The sequence below is a fragment of the Anoplopoma fimbria genome, chromosome 24 (genome assembly GCF_027596085.1).
Source record: "Anoplopoma fimbria isolate UVic2021 breed Golden Eagle Sablefish chromosome 24, Afim_UVic_2022, whole genome shotgun sequence".
Lineage (NCBI taxonomy): Eukaryota > Metazoa > Chordata > Actinopteri > Perciformes > Anoplopomatidae > Anoplopoma > Anoplopoma fimbria.
The window spans coordinates 2,791,975-2,811,824 of NC_072472.1; the positions used below are offsets into that span (position 1 = coordinate 2,791,975).

The 19,850-nt window shown below is 38.4% G+C and overlaps 1 protein-coding gene across 1 annotated transcript; it reads right to left on the minus strand.

The window, feature by feature from the left end:
• Positions 1 to 8,748: 8,748 nt before the first annotated feature.
• lrrc32 (leucine rich repeat containing 32) lies at positions 8,749 to 17,376 on the minus strand. The gene is given in 4 exon segments (XM_054626016.1): positions 8,749 to 11,871; positions 11,874 to 12,636; positions 14,550 to 14,643; positions 17,246 to 17,376. Coding segments are annotated over 3 exon segments (1,926 nt in total). The 5' UTR covers positions 14,640 to 14,643; positions 17,246 to 17,376; the 3' UTR covers positions 8,749 to 10,798.
• Positions 17,377 to 19,850: the final 2,474 nt, after the last annotated feature.

Below are 19,850 nucleotides of genomic sequence, written 5' to 3' on the forward strand. Positions count from 1 at the left end.
ACACAGTTTATTCTGCTCTGCTGACTCACCTGACTGAGAAACAGCTCGAATGAACCATATATATCAACGCTGTTTTCTCTGGAATAAAGAGATGCAATCCTTGTTTTCAGTGTCAAAAGAATATCTCAAATATTCCCTGGATTGCAACAAAAGTTTGAATCATAAGACCCTTTATTGTTGTATCTAGTGCCACCAATCACGGGTCAAAATTCCAACTTTTTATACGACTTAGTTAACACTGAAGGTGTCAGTACGCCTTCAAGGAAGTGCTTGTCGAATATGTCAAACAGCGTTTAAATCAACCCCAAGGTGTTACAATCAGGTAGAGGGGGCTTTGTCCAACAATCTTTCCAGCTATCCAAAAACCACAATCTGTCAACGGAACTCACTTTATGACGGCAAGTACAGAGGAAACTGCTAACTTGCAGTATTCTCCAAGCAAAACATCCTGTGAAAAATCAAAAAGTCAACGAGTGTTACTGGAAGAACGGCACGGACCAGACGTGGCTGCACACTCTGCTACGGAGCTGCTCAATGCTGAGGAAGAAGAGTTGCATTTACAGCTAAAAAGCACAAAAACACACAAGGGATAAGGCAATGTGTCTGTCCCTGTGGTCTTCAGCTGATGAAACATTTTGGATAAGCTGTGAAATATCCTCAAAACCAAACAAGTCCAGCTGCTTTTTAACAGACATTCAATAAATGACTAAGAGTTTTCATTGAAATACAGCTAGAGACGATGTGTTTTGGTGGTCTGTTTAGTATTGTTAACAGTTTAAGTCACTAGTTCCACTGTGGGAAAGATTATGGGTGTATAAGGGTGAAATAGGAGTTTCCTCCAACATGTCTTTCATTCATCATGGAGGCCAGAGCAGCATTCCTTCAGCTTGAGTTTGCTTGATTTCTTTTTTGCTTTTCTTTAGTCAGGGTGAGTCCAGGCTGAGTCCTCCAGCTCATTTCAGACACTGGTTCCTCTTGTCTAGAACCAATGGGATGAAGAGTAGTCTAAAATCATCAGGAAATGTTTCTCCACAGGAGGTTAATTATACTTATCATATGTATGTGATAGTAGTGGTGTTTCACAGGGTTTTTAAAGCCACAATGGTTCTTTATTGTTATTCATCACCTTTGAGTTCTGTGAGTCATTGTGGTAACAAGTGTTTAACCTTAAACTTTGAAGAGATCTATGAGTGTATCAGTTAAAAAGAGCTTCATTGTTGGACAGCAGCAACTTTCTGATCAGATTATGACTTCTTTCATGTGGTTTTTGTGATCTTTTAATAGATTTTTAAAGATTCTTAAGAATCAGAGCATAAACATAGCATCAAATAACTATTTCCAGTGAATGTGTGAAGTAACACTCCCTCTGTGTGTGTGTTTAATCAGAGCTTCTCTGTTCTTTGTTTTCATGCAGCTCGACGTAGCACCCCCTCTTTAGTTTGGTGTCACTTGCTATGTTCCCAGATTCCCCTGCAATTACTTAACTCCCCGCTATTAGTACAGGCTAATTAGAAACAACATTACCCATGGCCAGAGCTAAATTAGCTAATAGGCTCAACAAAACCCAAGTTGTAATAAAGCCAAGATTTTCATTAAAGCAAGAGGCACAATATGTAAAGTGAATGGATCACCAAAGATATTAAAATTCATCCTGAAGGAAACATGAATGTATGTACAAAAGTTTATGGCATCCCAAACCAATAGTTGTTGAGACATTACACACAAAACCACAAATTCAAACAAATGATAGTGCTGAGGGAAAGGTCAGGGGATAGCCACAGTCAGTAAGATTAACCGTCTGGGGAACAGACATATTACAAAAGTTCAAGAGAATCCATCAAATAGTGGTTGAGCCTTAAAATGAAAACCTCAGTTCGGTATTCATAAGTCAGACCAGACAATGCTAATGTAAATATATGTGAGCTATTATGATTCACTCCTGTTTCCATCTGTTTCAAGTCAGGAAACCGTCTTTGGGAGTATCTCACCGGTGATTGGCTGTGCATGTTGACCTTTGTGTTGGCTGTGCATGTTGACCTTTGTGTGTGTGTGATTGGCTGTGCCTAGCTCCGCGCTCTCCAGTCTCACTGACTGGCAAACTGAGAGCCGTCCCAGTGCTCCCACACAGCGCTGCCTGTCCCGATTTATCGCCAAGGACCATGGGAAAGCTCAAAGGTGACCTACTTGTGTTTATTTCCCCTGTAGTTACATGAATTCGACGTGTGTATTCTACATTAAAGGTCCAGTTGTTGCTGTATCTGAGGTCGAGCTACAGCTGTTGTGCTTTAAGTCTGTGTTGAAACATTGAGGAGGACAGCAGACAAAATGCAAACAGAACACACACACTCAGCACAATGGTATTACACATCATGCATCTGCTGCAAAAAAAATAATCCAAGAACATTGTGTTTAAGAGTCCAGGTTGATTCAGTCTGGAGTTTGTTTAATGGGCAGGACAGGATTGTGGACATATGGCTGTGAGATAATCACAATATAATATATATATATATATATATGCCAAATGTCCTGTTTTATTGTCCATGCACATGCTGAAAAGTTTATTTATTAGTTCAAGTGAGGCTATGATTACCCTCACGGCGAGCGGGTTTGCTCTGCACTTCCACAACCTGGATGCTTATTGATCTTAAAAAGGTTCGGATCCACCAGTTTACCTCTGGAATATGTTCTTCTTTAGGCCATGCTAGCATCTAGGAACGACAATTTAAATATCTCTGCAAGTATTAGATGGATTTTCCATTAAGTTTTGTCCAGACATTAATGGTTGCCAGATTATTAAACCCAGGGTTTGAGTAAAACAGTTGATGGTTTGCCATGGTTTGGTTTATGACCATAGACTTTATATAAGAAGTAGACGTAACCACCATTATTTGTCGCCTCATTTCTGGCATTTTGGTAGTCGCCATCTTGTTTTTAATGGAGCCAGAGGTGACACAAGATGGTGGAGCTAAGTACAAACAAACGCCCAAAATGTAACAGTTAACTTTCATGAACTGAAAAACCAGACAACGCTGTGGTAGCAACCTGTCAATCACTGTGTAGCCCCGCCCTAAACGGACCCTGCTTTATGGTCTGTTTGACTCTAAATGGAGCATCATTTACTAAATGAACATCATGCTGTATTGAAGAAGACTTGAAACTAGAGATTGAGACCATAAACTCATGTTTACAATGTTTACTGAGGGAATAAATCAAGAGAGAAGTAGAGTCATTTTCTCATAGACTTCTATACAACCAGAACTGGAGGTTGCCGCCTGTTTATGACCAATCACCTGCAAAACTAAAGAGATTCCCATCAGCCTGTACAATATGTCTAGTGCTGATTAGCAAATGTTAGCATTTTCAACAAATCTATTTTTTATGCTTTTGTCATGCTTATATAGAAAAATACAAGCACCTTGTTTACAGCAGGTGTTGAAAAATCTTGTTTTCTCTTTCTTCTCACTTTCTTTTCCAAACTGTGTGACTAAGCGCTCGTGCTTTGGTCAAGCTTTACCTTATTAAGTATCTTCTTTTGATCTCAGCATGACTGAGGTATGATAAATACAGGTTAACAATATTAATTTATGACTCACTGCCCGGTCACAGAGGAGGAAAGGTGACTGAGGTCTGCTTCCAATTAAGGAACCACAAATACTTCCCGTAGGCCTCCTCTGATTCCATCTCTGCTCATCTCATAAACAAAGGGGGAAATAAGGAGAAGGGAAATGATGCCTTTCGGCGGGGTGGTGCAGCTGCGAGAGACGGGTTGGTAGGAGTTCACTTTGTTTTTCTTCGTGTCGTGAAAGGGCGAAGCTCAAATGTTTTGCCTAAACGTAGACCGGGAAAACAGAGCTTCCCTTTAGGGGCTGAACGGACCTCTCCCCGGGGAGGAAGAGCTTACACTACCGTCGATTTTTTACTTTGCCCTGGAGAGGCGATACAGTGCTGGAATAATAAACAAAGTTAGAGTTTAGTGGTCTAATTTTATCTCCCAGTTGATCTTCCTGGAACCGTGAAAAGTAAGGGAGGAATCTATTGAGCGTTTAAGGTGATTAGGTCATTTGTTTTAGCTAAATAAACTACAACAGGCCTATCCTCTGCCATATGTATTATTACTCGACTAACACTCATTAGATTCTATGGACTAATCGTTCTATGGACTAAACTACAGCATTCCTCTATTTAATTAGAGCCACAAAATTCAGTATTTAAGAAACAAAATGTAAAAGTTCAACTACTGCTTTTTAGTGGAAGGCCTCTGATAAAAAAGATTAAAATGTGGAACACATAAAGTACCCTTCACTTGAGGTCATCGGTTGTGTAATTTGGAAGCAGAAAGGCTGAACTTGTTAATTAAAGTAGTAAGCAAACACAACTCTCACCCACATAAACACAGTCTAGACAGTTCCAGACAGCAGATAAAAATTGTGTAGCTTACTTGAGAGGCTTCCTGTCGCTGCGTACAGAGAAACTCTCAATTATGAATCCAACCAGAGAGATTACAGTTGATTGTTAGTACAACAGCAGCTGATTCAGTGCTGCATTACTGGAAAAAACATGGTTCATGCTTCAAAGTGTGATTCAGTTCTCGCCCGCCTGAACAATAGTATCTCCATAGACAAAACTATATTTATAATTCAAGCAAATACATGCTTCGCAGCATGGAGGAGCTTCTTCAAAGTTCAAGTTAAACAGCATCTTCTTCTTTAAACACTTCACGGTGTGATTCAGGGCGGTATCTGGATCAAACACAAACACCCAGTGACATGTTGATATTAGTGCCAAGCTAGAAAATAAAATGTAAACCAACGCAACGCTTCATTATGAAGACAAAAGCCTGTTTCTAAATGGAACATTTTACTCAACATTCGTGAGATTCTCATGCCTGTTTAGAAAGAGATAAAGAGGGTTTTTTCCCCCCCTTTGACGTAAACCAGCCGACGGCCCGTGGACAACTTCCTGTACCACCCTGGACATTAGCTCCAGTAAGAGTGTTTCTCCCTCCTGGGCGGAGGAGGGGAAGGAGAATCTGAGTCACAGAAGGAAAAAAGCTTTCATTAGCGACAGTTCAGCTTCTTATGCCGAACAGCACTTAGTCAATCTCAAACCCTGAATCCAGACGTAAGCATTTGAGAATCGAGGGAGCTGAGGTAGAAAGGCTGGAGGAAGGTCAAAAATGTAACGATAAAAAGGAACCGCTTATCGGTGTCGTTTTCATTTAATGTTTTGGTTTTATAACAATTTTTATATTACTGTTTATATTATTTGTCTCGGGTTATCTTATTATTAGCTTGTCAGTGTCCAACCAGGAAGTTAGCATCGCGCCGGTTTCCTCGACAAAAAAAGCTCCATTGGATTATTGCAAAAAAAAGGCTCTGTGGCTAATATAAGTTTATGATAACTATATAATCTTCACAAATGGAAACCACTATTTTTGAGGCAAAAATACATTGGCAGTAGTTTAAACAAAGCTAAAGGAGGACTAGTGTTCTAGTGATGACATTTAGTTGTCTTATTTAGACACATAAAAGCTTCTAAATTCACCAGAGGAGTATTTACTGATTTATTTTATGTCGTGACAAAAACATTAAAATCTCTTTAGCTTGAGTTAACCACAGACCTTACTTCAGGCATCTAACAAAAAGCACATTCAAAAAAAACCTTTGAACTTAAGTGTAAAAATGCCGACAGGGTTTTTCGGGTTTTCCTGACTCATTCCTGCAGCACTCTATTGTCTTCATTTCGGAGATAGTGTGGCATGTGTCTTCTTCATTGGTGTCTCAGCGTATCAGGTTGCTCCCATCTCAGCTTCACAAAGGTGAAAATGAAAGTGAAATGTTTTAGAAGTGCTCTAACCTGTATGAAAAGGGCTGTACAAATACAGTTTTATTTATTAATTTAAAGGTTCAGGCCACCCAAAGTACAAACAGCAGAATTTGTTATGAACAGTTAAAGACCATGAAAACCTGGCTGCAAATCTAATGGTAAAATATTTCTTTATCACAATAAAGACTTATGATGATATAGAAATATCTCAAATGCATAACCAAAGCTGTTTACAATTGGGTAATAATGCAGAATTAAATTGCTCATAGTAAGACACATACTTGAGAAAAAATAATAGTTTTCAGGGCATTTATGTATTCATAATAACTTAAACTAAAAAATAAGAATATGGATTAAACAAACAAGATATAATGTCTAATAGGCAGATTTTGTTACCTTAGGACAGAGTCAGGCTAGCTGTTTGCCCCCGTTTCCAGTCTTTGTGTTAAGCTAAGCTAACCATCTGCTGGCTATGGCTTGATATATATATCTCAGAGACATGAAAGTGGCAATAAAATGTTATAATGAATGTCTTATTTCACAAAATGTCTAACTATTCCTTTACACCTGGCTCATTAAAACCATTCCATCCTGGCAGCTGCATTAATAAACCATGACTGCTTCTTATTTACAAGCTGTTTGCATGTGGATGGTGATCAGTGGTACTTGCATAAAAAAAAGTGCTCCAGAAGTCTTATAATGCAATAACCACTGGGAAATGCAAATACTGGATGTCACCATGGACGAACTCTACTTTGATGTTTGACTCATTTACAAAGTTATGACAGATTAGGGGAAGTTATATTGATAACCTAGAATAGATACCATAAATCTAACCTGGCACATAGCCACTTTATCATATGCTAAAGTGAAACATGACAACTCATAAACCTTGACATCATACAACTTTTCACTTTCACTGTTTGAGAGCGACTGCATGGTGGTAAGCTTAGAAACTTCCAACTTCATATGCGCCATGCAAATTGCACCATTATAAAAGTGAAACTACCCTCTGTGGTTCATTTGTTAAATCAACATGCAGTGTATTGATATTGCGGTACGGGATATCTGGGTAAAGAACTTCAACAGCGACTAACGTAGTCAGGTTTTAAATATTGAAATAGTTTAATGTTTGAATGGATCCACAGACGGAATTATGTGGAATTAAATCTCAAATATAGTGCATTTCATCTCAAAATGTGATATTTACTAATGTAGTTACTGTTGTCTTCCGTAAAAAACAGGAATAGTTCCAGAATAGTGTACCAGCGGAAAGTTATTCCCTACAAAAATAGGTATTTTGTGTTTTCTTTCAAAGTTTACATATTCCATGATCATCCCGCTACCCCAAATTTTGGGTGATACAACAAAATATGTGAATTTTTCTATAGCAATACTACTACTGGATAACGAGCACAAGCTTAACACAATAGGCTCCAACATGCACTTGACAGGGTCACTGTGATAAACTCTCAGAGTAAAAAAATGACAGCTGACAACAAAGCAAAAAGGAAAACCAAACAGACCTAAATAAACATAAATCAAGCAGCTCATCATCTCACTTGTCCTCCTACAAGCAGACAAACTAAACCTCTCAAAATGCAAAGTCAGCACATGATGACAAACAAGACGACAGGTAAGCAAAGTTCAAAACAAGCCGTCCGAACTGTAGTAGCATTAAAATGTGACCTTGAGTGTTTGTTTGCAGTGGTGGAAGAAGTCCTTAGATATCAATACTACAGTGTAGAAATACTCTGTAGTCCTGTATTTGGAATTTTGCAGTGAAATAAAGTGCAACGTCAAAATGTAAAAGACCTAAAGTACAAGTACTTATCATGCAGAATGGCCCATTTCAAAACAATATATATAATAATATTGGATAATAATTATTGATGCAATAATGTGTGAATCACTTCAATGTTGGAGATAATAAATTTGGGACTTATTTTAAATACTTAATGCAATGCTAGCTTGTGAATCCCCTTCCCTTCCCCTTATGTTAGTTGATAATAACACCTCCTATTTTATTATTTTATTATGTTGTGTATTAATAAGCTGAATCTGCAAAATAACTTCAATTTAAATAAATTTAAGAGAGTAAAAAAGAACAATATTTGCCTCTGAAATAGTGGAGTCAAAATATAAAGCAGCTTAAAATAGAAATGCTAAAGTAAAGTACAACTAATTCAAATTTAAATGTTATTTGTTACTTTCCACAAGTTTGTTTGAGAACCTTCACATTATCTCCATCCATGGATACTTATGATAACATATATATATATATATCTTATCTTACCGTGGGAATTAACTGTCAAAGGTTAGCCTCGCCCACATCAATATTCCAGACTTTTCATTGGTCAGAAAATATGAGTGACGTCCCCAGGAAAAAATCATAGTAACAACCGTTGGAAACGCTCCAATTTGATTGGGTAGGCCTTCTATCACGGATTTATTTACATTTTTTGTAAAGAATCACTTAATCAATTAAATTTCTGTCTAATCAATTCATTTCCTGATCGTTTCTTCTCTTAATTGTGTCTAAAAAATACGTAAAATATGGTAATCTGAAATAGCTTCTAACGTTCAAATTGATCTGTTTTTCTTATAGAAAATCCTGTGTTGTATTTCTAAAAAATATGGGTCCCTTTTATTGATTTCTCAAAGTTCTGTTGTTGTTTTTCACTGTAATTTCTGCCGTGTTATGTCACTTTCCGTCTGTCATGGTTTAATGTGAAAAAAGTCATTAATAGGATATTCAAAAAAAAGGAAAAATAGGAAATAAAGCATGTCTCTGTAAAGGCTTATCTGACACCAGACAACAAAGAATACAGAATTATATATCTTATGAAATATGAATATTAGTCTGACGAATGTTATTTCAATAATCAAGAGACAAATATTAGAAAATGACATTCAGTTTAATCTCATATCCTTAAGTGCTGTTTCATGCCACAAACTCCAAACATTATAAAAAATGTACAGAGCAAAAAATGAAGTGACAAGAAATGGGCTGGTGTGAGTACTACGTTCAGAGGTTTACATGTTTTTGGACAAAAAACACAGTGTTTACATGTAGAAAATGGCCTTCATTTGGTACAAAATATTGCTTACATGACTTTACAAAGTCACAGGATGAGAAATGTAAAAAATCAGCCTGAATGAAACTGTGGATCCCAGTGTGGCCCACTCATTTATTCATTTAATCACCCTAAAAATAAACAGTATGTATATTAAACTTCTATATCAAATGTATCACAGTTATTAATTTCAGTGCTTAGCCCAGCTTTCAGCTTTTCATGTCAAATTAATAGATATTGCGTCCATTAAGTATTGCACCACAGATCTGGGATCAATACAGAGAAAATATCCAGCTTAGTTTTTGTAGTAACAAAATTATTCTTAGTGTTAAAAACAGTCACAGAATAAGACACAATCACAAGAAATGTAAAGTGCAAACCACATAAAAGGGTAAAGGGACCGGTTGGATTGCTTTATAAAAACTGTTTTTCACATCCTACATATATACTTCATTTAATCATCCTTCATCGTCCATGAATAGAGCACTTTGTTTCCTGACCTTTTGTAGTGTTTGTCTTCCTTTATTCTTAGCTTGAAGGAAAATCCCACTCTGAGACCCCTGACTTTATTCTTGTGTCGAAACTCTCGCTAAGTCATATTCATCTTTCTCTGTCTCTCACTTATTTAATCAGGATTTTCAAGAACCAATCAATCAACACTTAAAGGAATAGTTCAATATTAAGAGAGAAAATATGCTTATTTGCTTTCTTTTTGAAAGTTTGAAGATATTGCTCTTTTTTCTTTGCTGTAAATATGAAGCTAAAGCTGGCAGTCTGTTAGGCTAAAGACTGAAAACTAAACAAGATATATCGTTTTAATTAGTGAGCTTTAAAGTAGCTGGTAGGCGGATTTTGTTGCTGCCTCTGTAAGAAAACCAGTACGCGTATTTCCCTACAATTCAAACTATTCCTTTAGCATTTTATGGCAGGGTCAACGGTGGTGAAGTGTTATAGTGTGGATTAATCCTTTTACATTCAATAAAGTTATGCTGGTTAGCATGAGGCTTGTGAGAAAAAAACCCAGGAAACACTCCTGCTTCAGTCGAAAGACCACTAGATTCTAACCGCAAGAAACTTCTACTTTTACAGTTCTTTTAAAAGTCCAAAACTCCAAAAGCAAATATTTCCCACTTAAACAGTTTGTTTAAGTGCTGCAGGATGACGTATTTTTGTAGTCCAACCAGGAAGTTAGCATCGCGCCGGTTTCCTCGACAAAAAAAAGCTCCATTGGATTATTGCAAAAAAAAGGCTCTGTGGCTAATATAAGTTTATGATAACTATATAACCTTCACAAATGGAAACCACTATTTTTGAGGCAAAAATACATTGGCAGTAGTTTAAACAAAGCTAAAGGAGGACTAGTGTTCTAGTGATGACATTTAGTTGTCTTATTTAGACACATAAAAGCTTCTAAATTCACCAGAGGAGTATTTACTGATTTATTTTATGTCGTGACAAAAACATTAAAATCTCTTTAGCTTGAGTTAACCACAGACCTTACTTCAGGCATCTAACTAAAAGCACATTCAAAAAAAACCTTTGAACTTAAGTGTAAAAATGCCGACAGGGTTTTTCGGGTTTTCCTGACTCATTCCTGCAGCACTCTATTGTCTTCATTTCGGAGATAGTGTGGCATGTGTCTTCTTCATTGGTGTCTCAGCGTATCAGGTTGCTCCCATCTCAGCTTCACAAAGGCTTCTTCTGCTTTTGACTACATTGAAATGTATTCACTCTAGTGGCACAGATGGTAGTGGTAAACCAAAATCAAGGCAATAAATTGTCCCTTGTCAAGTCTTTGAGTGACTTTGCAGCCACAACATTCATGTTTTTTTTTTTCTGTCTTTGGTTTAAAAACCACCAATCAAGTGCCAAATATATAAATCCTTCATGGCACATTAAGCGTTGAAGCTTCGGTGGTTGTGCTTCGGTTTCCTCGACTGGCAACATTTAACCAGTAGCACCAACATGATTATTGCAGCTACCACGATCAGCACGATAACTATAACGTAGTTCTGGGCCCTCCGTATGTGACACATTTCGTCGGTCACCTTCTCGATGTTGACCGGCTCCGAGTACTCCTCGTGAGCGCAGGTCACGGTCTCGATGTCGGGAACGACCACGGCCGAGTGCTGCACCATCTGGAGGAAGTCCAGGTTGCTGCAGCAGCTCAGCGGGTTTGAGCCCATGTAGAGGGTTTTTAGTGAGTGCTCCAGGGCCAGCATGGTGCTGTACTCCAGAGTGACCAGGTTGTTGTTCTGCAGGTTCAGCGACTCGATGGAGGAGTCTTTGTTCCACATGGGTAGAGCGGTCAGCTGGTTGGTGGACAGGTCAATGTGTTTGAGACTCCTCAGCGACGACAAGTCTGTGTTTAGACTGGAAATGTTGTTTTCCCTCAGGAGGAGGTGGACCAGGGAATGCTCCAGACCGGAGAGGGAGTCTTTATCCATATCCAAGCCCGGGTTCAGGGACAAGTCCAGCAACTTCAGAGGGGTGTTTGCAAACGCATTCGCAGGCAGAGTCCTCAGATTGTTTTCAGACAAGTCCAAGTACTGCAAGCTCGATATAGAAGAAAAGGAGACGCAACCCGGAGGATCCTGGAGGTCTTGGTCGGAAGAACAGATCTGCAGATTATTCTGCTGGAGCTGCAGGTGTTTGATGCTTGGGAGTCTTTGAAATATGCCAAGGTCCAGGGTGGCGAGGTCGTTTCCGTAGAGGAGCAGCTCTTCCAACGATTGCAGAGTGTTTTCCCCGAACGTCAGGCTCTGCAGCGAATTATGGCTGAGGTTGATAATCTTCACCGAACGTAGAAGGCCTTCGTTAACGACAGAGAACGAGCTGATGCAGTTATTGCTCACGTTCAAGACCTCCAGTGATCTCATGCAGTAAAAAAAGGACTCTGGTATGCTTTTGAGTTGGTTGTAACTCATGTCCAGGTATCTCAGTTGATAAAAAAACACTCTTTTCTCAGGACTCCCGTGACGTTGACAGTATGAAGTTGGTTTCGTGAGATGTCCAGGTATTCGAGCCGGTTGTTTCTGGGTAAAAGTGGAAAGTAATGCATTTTGTTTTCGCTCAGATCGAGTGTTAGGAGGTGATAGTAATCCGCTGACGTTGCACTTTTGAAAAGCTCAATGCTGTTCTTGCTGAGATTGAGCACTTTTAAGCTGCAGAGATTGAAGTCCGTGATGCAGGTGATCGAGTTCTTGGACAAATCGAGTTCAGTGAGACGATACAGGGAGTCGAAAGCGCCGTCTTCGATCTCCAAGATGACATTGTTGTGGAGGCCGATTTTTCTCAACGACGACGATCCGCTGAAGGTAGTTTGTGCTATTTTGGTGATGCTGTTGCTGTTCAGAGAGAGGTTCTCCAGCGATGGAGAATCCGCCAGGAAATAGTCCGACATCCCCGTGTAGAGTCCGTTGCTCGACAGATCCAGTGACTCCACAGCCGTCAGAGGCCCGATGTTGGTTTTGGAGAGGGCGAAGACATTCAGATGATTTCTGGACAGATCCAAGACCTTCAGATCCGTCATGTCTTTGAAGAGCCCCGGCTGGATGAAGTGGATCTTGTTGGAGTGAAGGTTCAGATGACGGAAGCCGGTGTGGTATGCCAGAGTTTCCTGGCTGAGATTCTGCACCTGGTTACGAGAGAGATCCAGCGTTTGGACGCCATTAGGAAGGTCGACGGGGGCACTTCTGAGGCTCAGGTCGCTGCAAAACACATCCATCTGGACCTGCAGACAAAAGACAAACACACATGTCTGATTAAGAGGGACGGCCGCCAGATTGCATGGCCATGACCCAATACAGAGCGAACGTTTAAAGAGTACGCGGAGGGTCGATTTATGGAGTCTACGGCATGTTCTTGGCAGCAAAAAAGTCCTCTGAGGTTTATGATGGTGAGCTGTTCTGATGAAAAAAAATATGTTTTTCTCTTGAAATTTATTCTCTGCTTTAATGACTCAATCGCAAGTTCTCTAAGCTATAAAACAAAAATAAATGTGACATTTTATACACCTCATATCTTTATTGCCAAACCACAGTTTACGTCATCTTCTCTCCCTTATTTTACCCTTCATACATTCAAATATTAAAGTTATTAAGAGCAGTTTATTATTCAAACCATATAGCCAGAGACCCTCGTCTGTCCAACAACAGCTCATTAAACCGTCTCCGTCTCTGTTTTCTCTCCGAGGCAGAGTACCTGTAGCCTCTTTGCATATTTGTGGTATGCTGAAAGTGGCATTCCTCGTTGTTTACAAGCCGGGCAGTAAACAAAACACACTGAATTATTGTGGAGGGCAAAGAACATCTTGTGTCTGCTGTCAGGCGTCGAGGAACAAATCTGGTATATTTTAAAGAAGTGTTGTCATTTTAAAGAATCTGGTATTATCACTGCTAACATTCCTAAAAAACTCTGAAGTCTAGTATATATACTCAAGTACTGTACTTGAGCACAATAATTTATAGGTACTTTTCTTAGGTATTTCAGTTTTCTGCTACAAGCTCCACTACATTTCAGAGGTATGTAACTTTTTACCTCACTACATTTATTCAATCACTTTAGTTGCTTTCCAGATCAAGATAAACATGCAAAATATACTCAACAAATACATTTATGGTATATTATCATTTTTAGTTAAGAAAAACTGTATTGATCCCCGGAGGGAAATTCACAAGCTACCAGTATATAAAGTGATAGAAATTAGCCCCAGATATGAAGGGATCATCCTAAACTAAAGAATACACAACGATTCTTAGTTTCAGGTGATTATACACTAATAAAAAACACAGTTATAAATATATATATAGCACTTCTGCCGATAGATTCCCTGAAATTCTACACAGTGGAAATAAATGTGGCCCCCTTGACTTGGTGCTTTGGTACCCAATTTGGCAACCAATGGATTGGATTGTCACTGGTTTGGGTCCAGGACCTTTGTTTTAGTGTATTTGTTTCTTCTTATTATTGTTTTAGGCCTTTAATAGACAGTAACATCACAGAGATGACAGATGGGGAATGACCCACACACAGACTACAGAGTCTTTGAAACAGTTTATAGTAACATCACTGAAAGGCAGTGATTATACCCGACTTCATTAAAATCTCTTCTGTGTATTCACTGGTGTTTCCTAAGAAAAGCAAATCCTCCAGCACACAGGAACTGATGCGTATCACATTTCCATATCATTACACAATTAGAACAAGTTCTACCGGCATGAGAAGGTTTGCATGAGAAGCAGACACTAGAACATGATTCACTAGAAAAGATGTCATAGTCTACTGTGAACGATTCAGTGACCTCTGCAGACGAAAAACACTTCCCATTCTTCTTCCAGAGAAGCAGAATAATGTCTCTTTGTCCAAATATTGAAGCCTGAAGGTCTGACGGCAGCACAGTTTAAACTAATAAACCAGATCCGCCAGTCAAGAGCTTTCAAATAAACCGTCGGCCTGCCTGGGTATAATCTGAAAATACCTCAAGCACCTGATGGATTAGGTGCCTCATCTCCGTTTTGAAATAAACTAAAAACAGATGAACACATATTCTGTGTTTATTTAACTGGAGATGTGAGGAGAGATGAAATAAAAAAAATGAGACAAATCTGACCCCCTACAAGAGAGACCTGTGTAGCTTTTACTTACAACTTGGCATGCTGGGAGTTGGCGGGGAAGACGTGCGGATGCCGCTACGAAGCTGACCAACAGCGGGAAGAGCAGCTGGAAGGCGGCCATGGTTCTGCAGCACAGAGAGAGAGTCCAGATCAAACGAGTTAGAAAACACACAAATGCAGGAAGCATGCTGCCGTCGATATGGCTCCAAAAAGGGAAGGAAGGCGGAGGCAGCTCTACCTACCGTGTGACATGCTGACCTATGACAGTGCTATTTATGCCATGAGACAAAAAAAGGGACTTTTTCGTAATTTGTATGGCGTTACAATTCTATTTCGTACTGTATTTAGCTGCAGAACTGGCAGAACCGAGAACCAATGACTAAGATAACCAGTGTTTCCGTGAACTCTGAGTAAATGTATTAGATTTTACACTGTAGGTTATTGTTTGGAAACTGAAAAAAAAAAAATTTGAGACATTGTTTTCGCCGGTCCTCGGTGAGTCACCTCGTACGACTTTTGAGCCTCGTTATTATTGTCGGAAACTTGCTTAAATATTTCCTGATAGTCTCCCCTGAACGAAACAAAACAACATGTAAGCTTGAACGGGTAGACAATGTGGGAGGAATTAGTACCGCAGTGATGGTAAGTACGCAAAAGATAAAGCCGATAAAAACCACCCAGTCGGGGTTTTAAATTTGAAAATACAATCAGCTGTTGCTCTAAAATCTCACTTACTTTTAATTTGTCATTAATTTCAGTGTTCAAAACAAACATTTAGTTTTGTTTCAGTGAAATCTTCCCTAAACTCCCCTTCCCTAAGACCTTCACATAAGAGCAGAGCAGCTCTTAGAAACTGGGCAAATTACATTAAGATATTCATCACAGTGCTCTCATGTGATGTTTGCGAGCGCTTGTAGCACCACAAAATACAGACAAATCATTCATAAGTGCTACTGAAAAACATTTGGATTTTTTGGCAATTGACAAAAAGATCATTTAGCTCATTATTTTGTCCATTAAATACCTTGAACTGCGCTTTAAATACAGTTAAAGGCAGATCCAAGGGCTGCACGTCTTCTTTTCAATGACGGGGAAAGTGGAACACACAAAGTTTATCATACAAGTTATAGCTGCAAAAAACTTTTAAACATTTACAATCTGATAAAACATTGTGGTCGTCAATCAGCAGCCAGAAAGATCAACACAAGAAATGGACTTCCAGGTACTTTACCTCAGTATAATTTGAATGTTTATTCAGGCTTTTCCATTTTATACAACTTCATTCTTCCACTTTTTTTTACAACACTACATTTATTTGACAGCTCTAGTCAATAGTGATTTTTCAAACCCTGTTTTTCCTACAAATTTATGTTCCCATGCTACTAAACTGCACTCTCAGTTCAAGGTTTCATTTACAAAACTCTTTTCGCAGGCACCTCTTGTCACCAATATCACTGATGCTCAATCGATGGAGCGTTTTGAGGGAAATGTTTTTTCTCCGGGATTGCAGTCGCAATTTTAAAAAGTTTAAAATAAATATATTCTAAAAGACGCTACAAAACTACTCGGTTAATTTTACTAAAAAAGACAACGGTTTGGCTTAAAATGTCTGTGAAAAAGAACTTGGTTCTCACAGGAGGTGAACAGCTGGTGAAAGCCCAGCGTTTTCTGACTCATCAACAACCTCATCAGGATGTGTTGTTCCGCAGACTCATTTTTTTAATTGATTTGTGACACATCAAAAGGAAGTGTAATCCATGCCAAAATATGTAACCCTCAAATCATAATTCACAACACTGTTTCTTTGTATGGGAACGGAATTTTTAGATGAAAAGGGCTGTTTTTGTCAGATATTCCATTAAAACATTTAAACATCTTTAATAATCTTGTCACACCTCAGTTGTCTATAAGTTGCACCAAAGAGACGTTCCCCTTTTTAAACCTATCACATGGTTTCATTTAAATGATTTCTGTTTCCGAAGAAGTTAAATTATCCAATAGTTTAAAGAAAAGTCAACAAAATGAACAATAAATCAACCCCTCAGATTTATCTGGTGACCCTTTGGAGGGGCCCAACCCAGATAAACTAACAATCTGTATATAAAGTAGTTAAACTATCTCTACCAACAGCTACAACAATAAAATGTTACTTAAACACTGATGCAAATCTAACAGTCATTTATGAATATCATATCTGTCTACTGAACAAGTACTTGATACTATTAAGCTGATAATACTTGTGTACTCTTTCTCACTTTTTCCTTCAAGTAAGATGCAAATTTAAAGCAAGACTACTGTATTTTATTTTGGAGACTCATGATTTACAGACTATTTACAAAGTAGTACATCTTTTTACATCGAGCATTGAACTCTTTCATACTTTTTTCTGCCTCTTAACTGCTAATTTTCCATCTTGTTTAATTATATATTTTGTTTTAATTTCCTTTCAAGTATTTATATCCTTTACTATGGTAAAAGTAGTAATAAAACAATGTTAAAATACAGATGTTATAACTGAAATATGTACTCACATCTTGTTTTTCCCGGGTAAAATCTTCTCTGCAAACTGATACCTGATAAGACTTCTGTACTTTTACTTTTTTAACTGAAGTAAAAGGGTCTGTCTACGGTCTGTAAGGATGCACACATCTGCTCCCACAGTCAAGTCCAAGGCTCCCAACAACCAAACCCATGCAACAACTGCAACAATGAGAGCTAAACTTTTACCTCACTTTGAGCTGATAACTTTCGTCTTCTCGTTCCTTCTGACCTCTGATTTCACATCCTCAGTGCGTGCACACACCCACTCACAGATCGATAGAAACCGAACGAACACCACAGCCCAAAGACTGAGCTCCTCTCAGCTGATCACACGGCTCCGGCTGCTGTCCAGCCATCACATCCTGCAGAATATCCCCCCCCTCCTCCTCCTCCCACTGTGCTCAGGGAAATGCCTTATAAGGGGGTTGGGAAGTCTAGATTTATGCTTCACTTCAAGGAGACACAACTCCCCCCCTCCTCTCCTTAAAATAAATACCCTCTATAATCCTTAGAAATAGTTTGGATGTTCTCACACACCAATCTCCATTTGGAATTTGGGGTATTTTAAAAGTTCTGCGTGTGTTTCTTATCTTTTCTTATGCAGCCTTTTATGGATAAATGTTGAAAATAGAGAATGTAGAGAGAGAGAGAGAGAGAGAGAGAGAGAGAGAATCTCAGCAGCAGTTATTGATGGATTTATAGGAATCAGTCCGCCCATATGAGTGGGGGTGTTGAAAAAAAAAAAATCACACATCCTTTTCAGGAGTGTGGGAGTGAGTCTGGTTTGTCATGTGTCTTTTCCCCTCTGGTTCACCACACTGTATACAAACAACAGTGTAATGATGATGAGTAAAGACCGGTTCACACATACAGACTCTCTCTGGAAGTCTGGAACATGCTGGGAAGTGAATGAGTGAATACTTTCTCCTCCTTTAATGATGACTGTGTGCTGAGTGAGCTTGAACCGCACTGCTGTGAGGATTTTAATGCAAAGAAAATCACCTTTTATTTTGTTGGTATAATAAACTTAAGACTTTTTTTTAGAGACTTTACTTAAAAAAGCTAAATATTCCTAAAGAAATAGTAAAAACTCTGGTTTACACATGGCATCATTTCACATTGAGGAAATAACTTTTCACACTTCTCCTGCCTCTTAACTGCTGATTTCCTTTTTCCTTTTATTATTTTTGCAAACTTCTCATTCTGATTGTACACTTAAAATAAAACAAAATAAAATATATGTATATTTTACCCCAATAATACAAAAGAAAATATTCATAAAAACACAGCTGTTTGTAACTCAGTTTGTTATTTTTTAATCATCTTATTTATTTATTTTGTATTTTGTGTATTAGACATTTTCATTTTCTTTCGAACACGATGGCACAAATTCCTTGGAATTGGAAACTCCTTTGACTGTTAATTATGTTTGTTTTGCGTTTGTTATAATCTTGGTTTTTGTTCCTCTTAGTTCATGCTGACTCACTCTAATCTATCTGCTAACAGCCCGGAAGCTTTTCAAATAATGTAAAGTCCATCAAATCTCTAAATCTGTTTATAAACGATACGTTGTTTGGTTCTCTTCTGTTATTAATAGTGCAAGTAGCATTTGACTGCTTTTAATTCTAATTTTAACTACTTTATATACTTCAATGCCACAAAGAACATGAAGAAGACAGTCTCCGTCGGCTGATGTGGACTGTGTGATACGACTGAAAGCTCCGGTAAAAGCTTGCAGGTGGACTTTCAGTTAATAATGAACTTTGAAGTTTTATATTTTAAGGCGACACACAAGAGAAGTCTTAAAAATGTATTCATAAAAGCCAGGTGTCAACAGCTGCTGATGAAGGCAGCATAATGTGGTTGAAAGCCCCAGAAAAAGCTAGTAAGTGGACTTTGAGTTGGGATTCTTACATGTCAGAAAGGAACTTTATATTGTGAATATGCGTAGAAAAAGCAACAGCAGAAGAAGAGACAGAATATGTAGCAGAAGAAGATGACAGAAGAAGAAGAAGATGTAGCAGAAGAAGAAGATGTAGCAGAAGAAGATGAAGATGTAGCAGAAGAAGAAGATGTAGCAGAAGAAGATGTAGCAGAAGATGTAGCAGAAGAAGATGAAGATGTAGCAGAAGATGTAGCAGAAGAAGAAGATGTAGCAGAAGAAGAAGAAGAAGAAGAAGAAAGAAGAAGAAGAAGAAGAAGATGTAGCAGAAGAAGAAGAAGAAGAAGAAGAAGAAGAAGAAGAAGAAGAAGAAGAAGAAGAAGAAGAAGAAGAAGAAGAAGAAGAAGAAGAAGAAGAAGAAGAAGAAGAAGAAGAAGAAGAAGAAGAAGAAGAAGAAGAAGAAGAAGAAGAAGAAGAAGAAGAAGAAGAAGAAGAAGAAGAAGTCAGCAGCAGTAGTAGTAGTATTCAGTAGTCTTACCTGGTCTCTTCTTCTTCTGCAGTGTCTCGTACATTCAGGTTTGGTTTCACATTCATCATCCTTTTATCCTTTATTATGTTGTATCAGTGGTGTCATATGTTACACACACACACACACACCTTCCTGTGGGGTTTTGTCCCTCTTATTATGTACCGGGATTCCCAGCTCTATACATTTTTTTTTGTTTCCTTTTCGTCTCTCTCTCTCTCTGCTGATACAAACTGATTTTACTGTTCAGAGCTCAGACAGATCAATCCTGCCTCCTGCTGCTCAGACTCCCTCAGTGCAGCAGATATAACATACTGTGTTTATTGTGTACTTATATGCTTTGATTATATACTTATATACTTTGATGTGCCTTAGTTCAGTAT